This window comes from Urocitellus parryii, unplaced genomic scaffold, assembly GCF_045843805.1.
Source record: "Urocitellus parryii isolate mUroPar1 unplaced genomic scaffold, mUroPar1.hap1 Scaffold_35, whole genome shotgun sequence".
In the NCBI taxonomy this organism is placed as follows: Eukaryota; Metazoa; Chordata; class Mammalia; order Rodentia; family Sciuridae; genus Urocitellus; species Urocitellus parryii.
In genome coordinates this window covers 2,196,667-2,212,065 of record NW_027553167.1, presented here as the reverse complement: position 1 = coordinate 2,212,065, position 15,399 = coordinate 2,196,667, and the positions used below count along the sequence as shown (strand labels likewise).

At 41.2% G+C, this 15,399-nt stretch overlaps 1 protein-coding gene across 3 annotated transcripts in view; it reads right to left on the bottom strand.

Annotated features, from left to right (window-relative positions):
- LOC144252005 (synaptic vesicle glycoprotein 2B-like) overlaps positions 1 to 14,565 on the bottom strand; it is a 60,999-nt gene extending 46,434 nt beyond the window's left edge. For all 3 annotated transcript variants that reach the window (XM_077794597.1, XM_077794598.1, XM_077794599.1), the window contains exon 1: positions 14,115 to 14,565. In XM_077794597.1, coding sequence (XP_077650723.1) covers positions 14,115 to 14,565 — 451 coding nt within the window. The remainder of the gene's footprint in view (positions 1 to 14,114) is intronic.
- Between the last annotated feature and the right edge of the window lie 834 nt (positions 14,566 to 15,399).

Sequence of the window (15,399 nt, the reverse complement as noted above, 5' to 3'; positions counted from 1 at the left end):
GCAATAGGCATTATGGGCAAAGCACTGTAATCTGTCAATCACACCCCATTTAACACAATCCACTCTAACAAAAAGCCTGCCAAAGGCAAATAAAGGACTCAGAAGCACATATAATCCCAGACCCACTGTGAACCTGCAAGCAAATGTCTTTGTTCTGTCCCCATTGTGTTCTTATAGAGTATCTTTCTCCAATAAACTCTCTTAACTGTTCTCTTTGTCTTGGTGAATTCTCACCACCCATACAGAGCTGTCACCCAGGTCCCATGACCAACAGCATTGGGAGAAAAGCCTGACATAAAAGTTTGGGGATTGAAGGTTATAGAGTGTTCTACAGGAATAAGTCTGGGTGATAAGTGATGTCTTGGGAGACAAGGGCCTCTCAGGGTGACTGACATTTACAGGGACAAAATGAATAATGAAACTAATCTTGATTTCCATGGCAAGGCTGGTAGTGTAGTGAAGGAAAAAATGCTTGGGATCCTATCAAGAATGCATTGAGCTCTGGAATTCTCTTCAGTCCTGCCAGTGGAAGAGTAGAGGTCCAGGGGAGTCAGCTTGTTTATGATCTGTTTCTCCATTGAAATGTCAGTTTCATGAGAAGAGGGACTTGTGTGTCTTGGTGATCAAGGAACAAGTGAACAAAGAGTTGACTCCTTAAACAATTATTGAATAAAGTGAATAAATTAAAAATATGCAACTATAGGGCTGGGGTTATGCTCAGTGGCAGAGCGCTTGCCTAGCATGTGTGAAGCACCAGGTTCAATCCTCAGCACCACATAACAAATAAAATAAAGGCATTCTGTCCATCTACGACTGTAAAAAAAAATTAAGAATAATATACAACTATAAATTCATTTGTATTGGATTCTTATGTTGTTCCAGAGATTCTGATGAATATTTCATGTGCATTATCTTATTTGATCTTCATAATATTTTAAGGAGGTAGATACTAATAATATCTTCATTTTATAGATTAAGAAATAGCTGGGTGGTGTCACAGGCCTGTAATCTCAGTGACTTGGGAGACTGAGGCAGGAGGATGACAGTCTGAGGCCAGCCTCAGCAATTTAGCAAGATCCCAAGCAAATTAGTGAGACTCCTTCTCAAAATAAAAAATAAAAAAGGGCCTGGGAATGTGGCTCAGTAGTTAAATGTCCATGGTTTCAATATCTGGTGGGCTGGGAGGGGGGAGAAAGAAAGAAAGAAAAGAAAGAAGGAAGGAAGGAAAGAAGGATGGAAGGAAGAAAAGAAGAGTTCAGCTTCAGAGACCTTAAGTGACTTGTCCAAAATGGTTAGTGATGTAGCCAAGCTATGAAATCAAGTCCATCTCTAAAAACTAGTGTATGTGGTACATTCCATTACTCACATCCCCAGCAGCCTTTTTCTCTCTTCTTTCTTGGTAGGGGATCCTTTTTTTTTTTTTTAGGTATTAAAATATTTTTTAGAGACATTTCCACCATACACACTCAAACCTTGGGGATGAGTCGTAGTTCATTTACGATGGTCATCTTCAACTAATGTTTCTTTTTAAAATTAATTTATTTATATAAATGACAGCAGAATGCATTTTGATTCATTGTACACAATTGCAGCATGACTTTACATTTCTATGGTGTACACGATGTAGCATCTCACCATATGTGCAGCCATATGTACCTAGGATAAAGATATCCATCTCATTCCACCATCTTTCCTGTCCCCATGCACCCTCCCTACCCTCCTTCCCCCTTGCCCAGTCAAAGTTCCTCCATTTTTCCCATGCTCTCCCTCCCTGTTATGAATCAGAATCCACTTATCCAAGAAAACATTCAGCCTTTGGTTTTTTGGGATTGGCTTATTTTGCTTAGCATGGTATTCTTTAACTCCATCCATTCACCTGCAAATGCCATAATTTTATGCTCTTTTAATGCTCAGTAACATTCCATTCTGTGTATATATAACACAGTTTCTTTATGCATCCATCTGTTGAAGGGCATCTAGGTCGCTTCCACAGCTTAGCTATCGTGAACTGAACTGCTATGAACATTGATGTGGATGGGTCACCATAGTATGCTGAGTGATTAATCCAAGGAAGGCAATCGTCATCCTTTCATCACTGTGATGAAAATACCTGACAAGAACAACTTAGAAGAGAAAAAGATTGGCTTTGGTTCATCGTTTGGATTCAGTCCATAGTCAGCCAGCTGCATGGCTCTGGGCCTGAGATGAGGCAGAACCTTATGGCAGAAGGGCGTGGCAGAGGAGAGCTACTCAGCTCATGGCAGCCAGGAAGCAGAAAGAAAGAAGATGAACCCTTTCAGGGCATGCCACCAATGACCTACTTCCTCCAACCAGGTTCTACCTCCCAGGACTTCATTCAGCCATCAACCCATTAATGAGATCTGAGTGCTCATGATCTAATCACCTCCCAAAAAAACCCACCTCTAAACACATAAGACTTTGAGGGACATTCTAGGTGCAAACCATAACATAGGGGAACTTTGTTTTTTATTCAGGTTTTAAAATGTATTCAGAGGAATCGCCTCCATACAGGCTCAAGGCTGGGAGATGAGTCGTGGGTAATTTAAGACGGTCATCTTCAACAAGTCTCAGGCCAGTGATTAATCCATGGAGGCAGTCATCCCTGTGAAGGCATCATCCAGAGGCTTCTGGGAAATATTTCCATGCCTCAAGAGGGGCATTATGGGGGAAGCACTTTCTCGCCAAAACCTCTCTTCTTCCCTACTTAGAAAGCTGTTATGGAAGGATGTAAAGCTAAGGGCTAGGGTGGCAATCTTATGACTTAAAGAAAAAGGCAAAGAGAATCACAGTGATGCCAACCTGGGGGCCTGACATCAATGGGCCATTGAACCAACTCTGGAACCACACCTACTTGAACGTTCTTGTTCAGTCAATAATAAAGATCTTTAGGATCTCTAGTCATGGTTACCAACAGCCAAACGCAACTGAGGCATACAACCCTTTAGAAAAAAGAAATCATCCAGATAAAAGATCATCTGATTGATTTACATAGTCACTCCTTAATAGCGAAAGGCAAGATGACTTAGTAGAGAGGAAAGACCTCTGTGGCAACAGACAGGAGTCCCAGGTCCTGGCCTCTGAATAAGTGAACTTGACCAAGATACTTCATCTCTAGGACTCAGTTTCCCCATGAATTAGAAATGAAGAACATGCCAGATCTCGATCCCTTTCACATCTAATATCAGGTGGTTTCATAATATTGTAAACCCATGCTGTCTGCTTTATAATCTGTTGTCTCGTCTTTCAAGGATAAGTTCCCTTTCTCAGACCCACTGAGCGATAAGGCATGGAGGCCAAAGAAAGAATGAGAGAGACTTCTTTGAGCTACTTTCTTCTGCACATCCCCAGAGAGATTAATGTGTGCTCTGAGTCAGCAAAAGCTCCAGCTGTGAAACACAACACCCTCACTCTGCACTTTTGAGCAGCCCAGGGCAGCCCACAGGAAGAGAAGCGTGTTCACACTCAGTCTGTTCAGTGGACCCCATGGGGCACGCCAAAGGCTACTCTCCTTTCCCTCTTCCCCTGCTAACATCTGACTTTCAACCTTCCTTCTCTGGAAACTAAATCAGTACTTTGCAAAGTGAAAATCAGCTCACCTGGGCTAGTGCCGCTTAAGATTTATTTTAGAGAGAGAGATTTCACACCCACTGACCCACAAAGGACCACTTTGGCTGTGCAATCATGAGATTCACTGAGGACATGCATATTCACTGTCTGATGTGGTTGCTGGAGAAGGGGATTGGAGGAGTCATTTGTGCTTCTGCGTTTCTGATCTATACCTGGTGACAGATGGTGCCTTGGGACACCTTTCATGGCCTGACTCAGGATGATGGCAGTGTTTCTGTACAGCTCTCTGGACAGCCTATTCTGGGTAGAAAGTTTATGCCTTAGGGATCATTGCAGACCCTTGAAGTTCCCCTGGGAATTGTGATCTAGCTGTCTGGGACATCCTCTTGTCTAGAGAGATGAGCTGTTCAGCACTCTGCTAGAGACCCAGCCCTGATTCATACTTGTAACTTATGGGAGTGATGTATTTTGCATGAAAGGTTGCTGAAGGTTATATATGTCATGGGCACCTGCAAAAATCTTCCATGGATGGTACAGCAAGGTACAGGGGAAGCAAGAGTACAAAGTCAAATATAACAGTTTCAAATCCCAGCTCTGGCACTGACTAGTTTTGACAAGTTATTTTAACCTCTTAGTGCCTACATTTCCTCATCTGTAAAATGGTGAAAATAATGTTTACCTTGCAGGTTGTAATAAGAAATAGAAATGCCCTATATAAAATACCTAGTACAGAATGCATGCAAGGAAAGAGCTTATCAAATTATAACTCTTGGTGGTGGTGGTATAATTATTATAATTTTCTTTTAAAGTAGAAGAAAGGTAATAGAGGTTGAACCAGGCATTTGGAAATTACTGACTCTTTACCACCAGTTCCTTTTGCTTTCTAGGAAGAACTCTGTACATAATAAAATAAATCTTCCAACCTCATTAGTATAAAGTAACCCATAGTGAAGATGAATAGCAATGAGTGGATCACAGGTCCAGAAAACTTTGTTAGGAACTGGAGTCCACCATGCATTGCTTAAGATCTCAAAGCAGCACTTCCCTTACTGTGGGAACTGGGATTAGCATTCTGCCCATCTCACAGGGTCATTCAAAGATCAAATGAGAGTGTCCAGGGAAACTTGAAAAATCTATCAAGCACCGTACAAGGTTTTCAGGTGCAACTCCATTTCACTATGCTGGACAAGACTTATGTACACACAAAAACCATCACTGCAAACACAAAAAGGAAGCCCCGTGGGGTAAGTGCCTACACCTTATACAGCACAAAAAGAAAAAGTCCTGGCATCTGTGCAGTTCCCGCTGACACAGAGTTTCTGTGTAAAACTACCTGGCTCTCTATCCTGGCTGCACAATAAAATCACTATATGCCTATAACTCACCTACAGAGACTCTGACTTAATTTTTCCAGAGCCAGATCTGTAATTTTAACAGCTTCTCAGATGACTGTAATGGAAAGTCAGGGCTGAGAATACTCTTCTAGAGCAGCAGTTCACAAATGAAAGTGATCTTGCCCCCCAGGGGACATTGGCAATGTCTAACATTTTTGGTTGTCACAACTGGGAGCAGGTTGCTATGGGCATCTATCTGGTGCGTAGAAACCAGGGATGCTGCTAAGTAGCTTACAATGCACAAGACAACCCCATCCAAGAACAAAGAATTAACCATCCCAAAGCATCAGAAGTCTGATTTTAAAAATAATTTTAAAAAAGACAGTAGCTAATTGTAATACACAGAAATGACTCAGCAATATTTCTGTTCCCATCTGTTCTCCCCACCTCAAGAGGTGGACTGTACTTCCCCTGTCCATGAAATCAAACAATCTTTATAACTGTACAAAGGAAATAATGCTTCTCAGCCTCTGAGGTGAGGTCACAAAAGGCAATGTGGCTTTGGTTTGCCTTTTTCTCTTGGGGTAGGCACCTTGGAAGCCCTGAGCTGACAAGTGGAAAACCCAGCTACAATGGGCTACCATCTTGGAAAGATCACACATAGAGAAGCCCACAAGGAGCGCCAGTGTCTGTCTTCCCAGGGAGGGCCCAGAGTGTGAGTGAGCCTTACTAAGGAGTCCAGCATCCCGCTTCCAGGTGCCCAAGGTGACGGGCAACTAGAGCAGAGGCCTTGTGTCACCCAGACTGCAGACTTATGAGCAAAGCGAATGGTGTGGAGGTTTTGGTTCTCCAGGGAGTCTGTTTGTTTAATATGCAACAATAGGTAATCAAAACAAAATCTGTTATGATTCTATAGAAGATCCACGTCTGAACCCCCTTGGTTAGGCCACCAAAATTAAATGCTTGCATAAACTCACTTAGAGAGTGAGATACTTACATATTTCCAGCCCCCACACAACCCTGCAACCTCTATCTCCATTCTCAGTAAATACAGTTTACTTAAGGTTCTTCCATCCATGCCTGCTGTGTTTTCCATGGTCTGAAGGTCATGTTTTAAAGCATATGGTTTACTCTTAGTGAATGGAAACAAATATAAACATAATAAAGGGAATCAATCTAAATAAATAATATCTTATTCCATAAATAGAAAATCGATAATTACCAAACATCTTTTACTTACAAGGTCTTCCAGGAGTATGCATCAAACTGCAAAGAATATAATTTATAAACTCCTTAAAGTCTTTGAAGTCCCATCCCTAGTACATCCTTGCCCTACATAAAGTTAATACAAGGGAGAAACTAACGCATCGGATTGGATTGCAGTTGGATCAAAAGAGCAGGATGAGTATTGACTGAGAAACAACCATGTGCAGACCCTAGGCTGGACAGTTAGTCTGGGTGACTTCATTGACTCTCCCCAAATCCTAAGAACTAAGAACCATCCTAGCATCCTCCACTGTCATTGCACCCTGTTCTTCTCTCCCCACATCCTCCCTCTTTAGACACTTCCCTTTACTCCCAGCAAAACTAAAATACACACACTTTAAGCTTCAAATATTTTTATTCACTCTTGGTCAAAATTTAAGTAACAACTGAGAAATTATAAATTTGAACAAGAAATTAATCACTGGAAATTGTCAACACAAGCACTTTTGAGACTGAGGCAGGGGTTCTATCTTATAACGTGGGAGAAAGTCAAAAAGCACAAAAGCAAAATTGCTCTAGACAAAAGGGAAAAGCATCCCACTCTAAACCAAATCCATACTTAATCTACATCTATATCAGCAAAGTGGGTTGCTGATAAGATCTCCTATTGAGCTTTTTTTTTTTTCATTTCATGATAGCTCTTAATCATGAAGCTACCATGCTTGTCTTTTGATTGTTGGTTAGCTGGTAGGTTGTTTAGAATTTGTTTTTATTCATTTTATGTTAGTTGTAGAAAAATGAATTTACTCAGCAACCTTGTCTGAACATGAGTTCTCCAATTTTGTAAGAAACACAACTTATATAAATCTAAAAATATAAATTTCTTGGGGTGGGTACTGGAGGTATGAGGATTAAAATCAGCCTCATGCATGCTGGGCAAGTGTAGTACCACTGAGCCACATCCCCAGCCCTAATCCTTATACTGCAAACTGAACCCAGGGGTCCTCTACTCCTAAGCTACACCCCCAGCACTTTATTTTTTTAATTTTGAGACAGAATGTCCCTAGATTACAGAGTCTGGCCTTGAATTTACAATCTTGCTGCCTCAGCCTTCTGAGTAGCTGGGATTACAGGTGTGTGTCACCATGCATGGCTTAAAAATATAAATTTCTCTAAGAGAAATTTGCATAAATTGTACAAGAAAATAATGGTACTTAAATTCAAACTAAGTTTTAAGCCCTATATTAAAACCTCAGTTTTCAAAACATTCAGTTTGCTTCTCAGATAACCTTCTATCAGGTCTCCCATCTCTAGTCTCTGTTCCCAGTGATCCATTCTTCATTGACATAGGGATTCTGCCAGCACTAAGTCTATCTATTCAGCTTACACATTACAGAACTGATGAAATACTGTAGGTCCCCAGACCCACTGGCCTAGGATGAAATGACCAAACCAAACTTCCATCAATCATCTGACCTCCATAAGCCCGTATTCAACCTCACAGAACACAGTGAAATTTGGGGTGTCCTGAAATGAGAGTCAGTTCAGAACCAATATCCAGTAGTTCCCAAAAGTTCCCTTTATTTCCTTTCCCCAATGCATAGCTACCCTGGTAAAAGTTTGCAGGTCCCTTTGGAGAGCTTGGGAGAAAGATTAGCAGTATTAATCTGTGGTAGTGTACTGGGGCTCTTTATCAAGCAAACCCAGCATCCCCTTCATTCAAGGAGTTCTGGGTCTATAAACTGGCTCCAATCTGCGGAATGGTTTTAGATTTTTGTTCACTTAGCCTAGAATGTGTTTGCTTACACAGATCAAGTAAGAATTGAGTAGGTGTTAGCTTTTTGTCATTGTGACCAAGATATCTGACAAGAACAGCTGAGAGAAGGAAAAGTTATTTGGGGCTCATGGTTTCAGAGGTCTCAGTCCTTAGACTGCCAATTCTATTGCTCTGGGCCCACGGTAAGGCAAAACACCACGGCAGAAGTACACGGTGGAGAAAAGCTGACAAGAGGCAGAGAGAGAGAAGGGGAAGGAGGAAGGGACCAGGGACTGATATAGTCTAAGGCCACAGCCTCGGTGACCTCTTCCTTCAGAAATGCCAACCTGTCTACATTCAAATTATTAATCCATCAACTACATTCATCTACCAATGAGGTTACAGCTCTCATAATTTAATTTTTTCAATACTGAATTGTTCCTTTGGGGTTTATATTTTGCCCCTAATCAGGGAAGCTTTCTCTCTGCTTCCTGGGGCCATGTTCTGATCTGCTTTCCTCCACCAAGCCCTTCCACTGTAATGTTCTGCCTCACTCAGGCCTAGAGCCAAGGAGTCACTGTTTATGGACTAAGACCTCTGAAACTGTGAGACCCAAATGAATTTCCTTTTCTCTATGGTGTTCCTGTCAGGTCTTTTGGTCACAGCAATGCATCATATACATGGCCAACCAGATCACTGCCTCTTATAAGTGTTTGATTAGGAGTATTCAATGACAATATTTTACATAATCTCTACTGCACATCCCACCAGAGATTATCAGTGTTCTCATTACCACTAGAAATAGAATCAACAGTATTTCCAATCTATTCAAATTACCATGCCTGTAATCTCAACTATTCAGGAAGCTAAGGCAGGAGGATTGCAAGTTTGAGGCCTGCTGGGGCAACTTACTGAGACTTGATCTCAAAATAAATTTTTAAAAAATAGATAAATAGGCCTTTTCATTCGACCTCAGTGGTAGAATGCTTGCCTAGCATGTACAAGACCCTGGGTTGGATCCCCAACCGTGGAAAAAAAAAAAAGAGAAAAACATCTAATAAGATTAAAGAAAAAATTCCAGAAACCCCAGAACCAATTCAGAAACCTGAACCTTAAGATTCTGTTCCTCTGGAATCACTCCCAGGACCAACATCACTGGGGGGAGAGTGGACATCACAGTTCCTGCCACGTCACTCCCTTCCACGAAGACATTCAGTGTCTCCCTATTGCCTGTGGCACCAAGTCCACACTCCTTCAGGTGGCAATCAGTAAGGCAGCCCTGAGCTTTCATTCTATTCTAAAGCATCCTATGATCTATAAATAAAATTTACAGATATAAACACATAAAGGAATATATGAAAATTCCCAGTTGTCGGTCTCCTTATCATGAGTAGCTGTTTATTAGGTGCATATGTCATGTCAGGGTTTGTGACATAGAATGGCCCCTTCTTTCAGGAACTGACTCACTGAATTCAGGACTAAGGACAAAGTAGCTCATCCATCAAATGCTCTCCCCAGAGGCTCAGCTAGCATTTGCATATAAAACAATTAAAAGATCATTTTCATGACAGCAGAATAATATATCCATCTCTGAGATGTTATGAAAATTCAACTCATAATTTATGCTAATGGATTCACCCTATCTGACATTGCTCTCTGTCCTCCTTATAGCTGGCACAGACCCCAAGCCCCAGGGGGTCCCCTATTAGGCTCTAAATTACTGTCTGAACCATAAGACTCCCTGAGTCTTGGAAAGCCACTACAGATGGTAAGAAAAACTAACAGCCAACAAAATACACCTCAAGGGACTAAACCCTTCCAAGAAATCAAAATTTTTCAAGCAAACACAGAACACATGCCTAACAGTGGGGCTCTCTTTTGATCAGCATAAAGGTGGAAAATATCCCATAGTTAAGAAGTACTTTTGCAATTCTGAAAAAAACTTTGGTGTCAATTTATCAAATGTAATCAGAGAAAGATGCTGTTGGTTTGTCTTAAATGTCACTTATACTAAATGTTGTCCTAGCTGAAAAAAACGGTTTGTCAATAATTCAGGGTCATTCGAAAGAACCAGATGGTTTGTCAGGCAGGCATCACTGACTTCCTACCTTCTCGACATTTCTTTAGGTGATTGGACTTGGGGTTTTTGTTTGTTTGTTCGTTTGGGGAGGGTTTTTTAAGCAAATATCCAGAAAATGCACCTGAGGGGAAATCAAAAGACACATGGATTCATTCATCAGCCACCTGAAATCATGGAGCTTCAGATAATCCCAAGGTCACACACAACAGTAGAGATGATGCAAAAACAAGTCATGTAACTCTAGGCACTCCCCAGGCTCTATCTCTTATATTGTTTTTGTTTCTTTCCTATCTTAATCAAAATGATAGGAGTGGATATTACATTGCACAATTGTCTTGAGCCATGCTGTATTTTCTGTTTCTTGTAAGAGCTCTATTTCTGCCAGCAGACTAAAACTCCCTGAATGCCAGGACTTGGTCTGCCTCGTATTGCTACAGACTGGAGGCATACCAGAAGCATGGTAATGCTCAAGAATTTTTTTAAATAATGAAGGAAAGGTTTGATTAAAAAACGAATGTATTCTCCTTGTCTTGAAGGGGACCAACCACTAGATGCTAAGCAGGGCTGAGTCTCTGATGCTACCAATATGTTCATGGACCTTTATCCTCCCCAGGTGAGACAGTTCTAGGTGAGGAACTCAATAAAACACAATGCTGGAGAGAAACAAACTTTCATCTCTCCAAAAAGCTCATAGAAGTGGCCCAGATATCTTTTTTACCTGGCCCAGGGGCATTTCTTTTATTTTCTGAACTGATTCATTCCTTTCCAGGAAGAAAACAAAATATCCTGTGATTTGAGACCTGAATCTGGGAGCAGGGAGTTCTCTTACAGTATTCCTGAGTCATTGACTAGGAATCAAGCCTAGAGGCATTATTTCAGAGGGTCCCCCACCCCCAGCAAAGAGAAAGGAAAGGGAAAGAGAAAAAGCACTGGATTAGCACCGGAGCAGGAAAGGTATTTTCATCAGCTAAGGTCAAATAGCTTGACCTCAAAATCTATACTACATGATTTGGCTGAGAAAAAATGCACAACATCATCTGAGAAAATCTGGTCCTGAACTTGGGTGGCTCATCATTTTAAGCAATCAGGTTAGTAATAATAACTTCAATCAACAATAACAATAACTAAGGTATCTTGAGTACCTCTTATATGCAGGCAGTATTTTAGCCAAGTTTATTAAACTCCATCGATTCTCATAATAACCCTGTGAAACAGACATCCTCATCATCCCCATTTTACAGATGAGGAAACCAGGGCACAGAGAAACTACATAATTTTTCTAAAGTCACTCTACTAAGAATTGACAGAGCAAGAATTCAAACCCAAGCAACTGGTCCAGCATCCACATTGACCCATTATTTGCCTGCAGCTATAATTCACTGCAAATGCTAGAAGGGAGAGCATTATAACACAAAGGAAACTGACAGCTGTTTAGAAGGCATTAAGTTCTGATTGCTTTACCTGTGTTATCTCACTTATTCTTCATTCCAAATGTATTATGACCCTTCCTTATTCCATAGATGGGAAAACTGAGAACCAGAGAAGTTATGATGTGCCCGGGGTCACTGGCTGATCAATGGCATAGCCAGTTACCAAACCCTGGAGGTCAGAGTCCAGTACCCAAATCATTATGCACTGCACCACGCTCTCTTTCTTGCAAGCAATCTGCAGTACCCCAGCAATCTGTGTGTGCTTGATGACATGGAGAGGAGCCTGGGCATGGCATGGTCTTTTTCCCACAGAGCATGTGTGAGAGCAAGGCAGTAAGGTGTATCAGAATGAGCACAGACTGCAGTCATCCAGAGCTGGGGTCAAACTCCTGCTTGGCATTTACTGTCTGTGCAGTCTTAAATAAGACTCTTTACATCTATTTCTTCACGTCTAATCCTCAAGGTGACTCTAAGTGTTATGTGTGATGGCATGTGGAAATTCTGGTCTCAGAGGCCCTCAAATCATCTACCTCCCTGGATCCACTTACACATCTTTTGAATACAAAGAATTCAACAAGTGCACAGAAAGTCCATCCCTACTCAGGAGGACTGTCTTCCCTCCTTGGGCCAAGTCATAGCATCTTCTTAGCAAACACTATGGGCATAATTGCCCGTACATGGGCTCTCCAGTTCAGGACTACATTTCTTCCACCACTAGCATTTGCCCTGGGAGCCAGCAGGAGCTGCAAACATACTATAGCCCTGTTACTGAGGTTTCCAGGCACCATGGTGCCAGAGAATCTGACAGGGCATGAAATCATTATTGGATCATTGCCAACTTGGAGTTATAGGGACCTAGGTTTCAGGTGGCAATAATGTAAAAGAAATTAATGTCTTGGAAATGCTTACATCACTTGACAATGGTTTGGTTTGGGTTTGGATTTTTGTTTGCTCTTAAAAAAAACTGTTGTAGGGCTGGGGTTGTGACTTGCTTTACACATAATGGGGACTGGGTTCGAGCTTCAGTACCACAAAAATAAATAAAGGTATTGTGTCTTACAACTAAAAATAAATAAATAAATAAAACTGTTGTAGGCATTCATCCTTAATAACCTGCAACATTAAAGGCAGCTATCAGAATCTATTTATCTATCATATCATTTTTAAAACTTTTCAAATTTTGCTAGTGTTTAAAATCCCTGGTCGATACCCTTGCTTCTCAAGTCATTGCTTCTGTGTACATGTATTCAATCTCTTTTGGTTCCTTGAAGGTCACGTCTGACACAGTTCTAACTATTTTAAATTGCCTTTTTGTTAAACATGAATGTAAAAAATAATTTTAAAGCCTCCAGGATAATTCTTTATGAGAACTTTTACTTATTTTATGCCCAATCTTATTTATAGTGGCTCTAAATTAGCGACTAGCATACTACAACCCACAGACTAAATCTGGCCCACTGCCTGTATTTGTAAATAAAGTTTTATTGGAATACAGTCACATCGACTTGTTTACATTTTGCCTATTGATGCTTTTGTGCTATAGTGGCAGAGCTGAGTAGTTGTGACAGAGGCCATCTGGGCCTGCAAAATCTAAAATATTTACTATTCAGGTCTTTGAAGCAATGTTTGCCAACTCTTTCTCTAAAGCAAATAGTAAGGTTCAGAATCACACAAGGTATTTTATAGCACTTATCCTTACAGTAATTAAATAATTCTCTGTTTGTGAGTGCCTGCTTGTCCTGTTATAAGTAAGTTCCTTTGAGAGACAATGGCTATTTTCTTCCCAGGGCCTAAGCACAGAAACTAGCACAATACAGATGAAAAACTAATATCTATTAGTTGAGTGAATGAGTTACATTGTTAGATAGGTTTGAGCTCTTGAGGGTCATACTTATTCTTGGTTCTGAAAAAAACCCAAGCCATAGAAACTTCTCAATATCAGCATATTTTCTGAACTCTAAATCTCATGGACTCTAAATGTAGAACGTAGATATGTTTTTTCAGGACATTTGGTGACAAGACAAACCCTTGTCATTATTGATGAATCTCTTCTATACCACACCATTTGTGCCCACCCTGTCTTTAACCTCACAAAATTTTCTCTGAAGTTTGGCACTGCTGGTGCTAGCCTCATAATTAACTTGCAAAGCTGGTCCTCCATCTTTGGAATCCATCTGTGCTTCACAGCACGATGCCCAACAGCCTTCAGGGGCTCTGCTGGTATGCTCAGGCCCGTCACTCATCCCCAAGGCACATGGGCATTCAGCCACTAATACTCAGATACAAGAGAAACCAGGAGCAGATGCTTCTGGATTCTGGAAAGACACAGAAAGAAGGACTGAATGGAAGAGATTTCTGGCCTTCCACTTCCAAAATGTATTGTAATTTGGACATGGAATATGGTTAATATGAAGAGATAAATCTGACTCTCAGGGAGGCAACAAGACTTGAAAAACAAATTAAGAGCTCAGAAGTCTAACAGACCTGAATAGGAAACCAAGCCCTGGTACTTACTTGTTGTGTAAAGTTGAGCCAATGAATTGATTTCTCTGAGATAAAAATATTTTAATTGCAAAATGAGTATAAAATGACAACTTTGCAGGGACACTCTGGTATATTTTAAGGTGTCTACCTGTGACAGGCATTACATGTATTTTACTTTTTGCCTCTTCACATTTTTGAATGCACAAGAAGAATGATCTTTAGAAATTTCTACTTACCAAGCATTCCTTTCTTGGAACTGGATAGACACATGTCCTTCTCTGCACTGGGCAGGGCAAAACTCACCACAAACACCTCCACTCCATCAGCCATCAGGGCCAAACCCAAGACGAAAAAGAGGGTCCACTGGAAGCGCCCATGACCACACTCATCAATGATGGTCTCATACTGGTGGGCCAGCTGCTCCTCATCTTCCATTCTCTCAGCCATAAGATCTGCCTGGCCCCGGAGGCCATCTTCCCTGGAGGGCGCCATCTTGTTATGCTTGGCCTTGATATCATCTGGATGGGGGATGCCCTGGTACTCGCCCTCATAGATCTCATCCTCCTCATCATGGCCCTCTGTAACATCACTCTGTGCATCTTCATCCGGGTTGGATTCATTGCCCCGGTAATAGCCATCACTGGGGGCATATCCCTCATAATTGTCCTGATACTTGTAGTTATCCATCTCTTCACTCTGGGGCTGACTAGTTATCTCTCAGCTATATTTCTTGGTCTGTGGTAGAGGTTTGGGCTGTTCCAAAAACCATCATCCGTGTGTAGGATTTAAATGTAGAATATGTTCATGTGTCTTCTTGAGTGAAAGTCACACCTGTTTTCTTCCTCTTTGCTTCTCAAGACAACCAGATTTGTGCAAAGATTACCTAAGTGTTATTTTGCGTTCAGTCAGTGTCTGTTTGGAGGTCTTCAGAAAGTTGCAAGCTCTGGCCTGGTCTCCTTCAGTGACCCAGAGACACGGGCTGGGAAGTGCTGATTAAAAATGGACCCAGCTGCTCTTCTTGACAAGGAGCAAGTAGATTTGGCAGCTTGCTTGCTAGACTGATTTGTTCTGCCACTGAAGGTTGTGCCCTGAGAATAGAGAAAGAGAAGAATGTTATAGAAGGCTGAAGTTCTGACAAAATGCTCTCAGGATTAAACCAATATATTTAGTCATGCCAATGCTTCATGGGTAAGGTAGAGGAAATCTTGATTAAACATTTGAATTCGTATCAACTGAATGATGAGTGACTCAGTGAGACTGAAGGAGGAGGGAGAAGAAACCAGGTCAGAGGCCCTTTGAAGCTCTGATTCACCCATGAAAGGGGTCAAATCTTATGCACGAATGAATCATGAAGTGGTCAAGGAATTTTTGGTACAAGATAATTTTGTGCCCCAGATTTCCTCTTTGAATGTAACAGGGCTTTATTAACAGAAGAAGTTTATTGCACTTCAATGTCTGTTATGAAAATGCCAGCTTTGCTAACTTTGTGAAGTGGCTGTATGAGGAAGGAAGGGAAGGAAG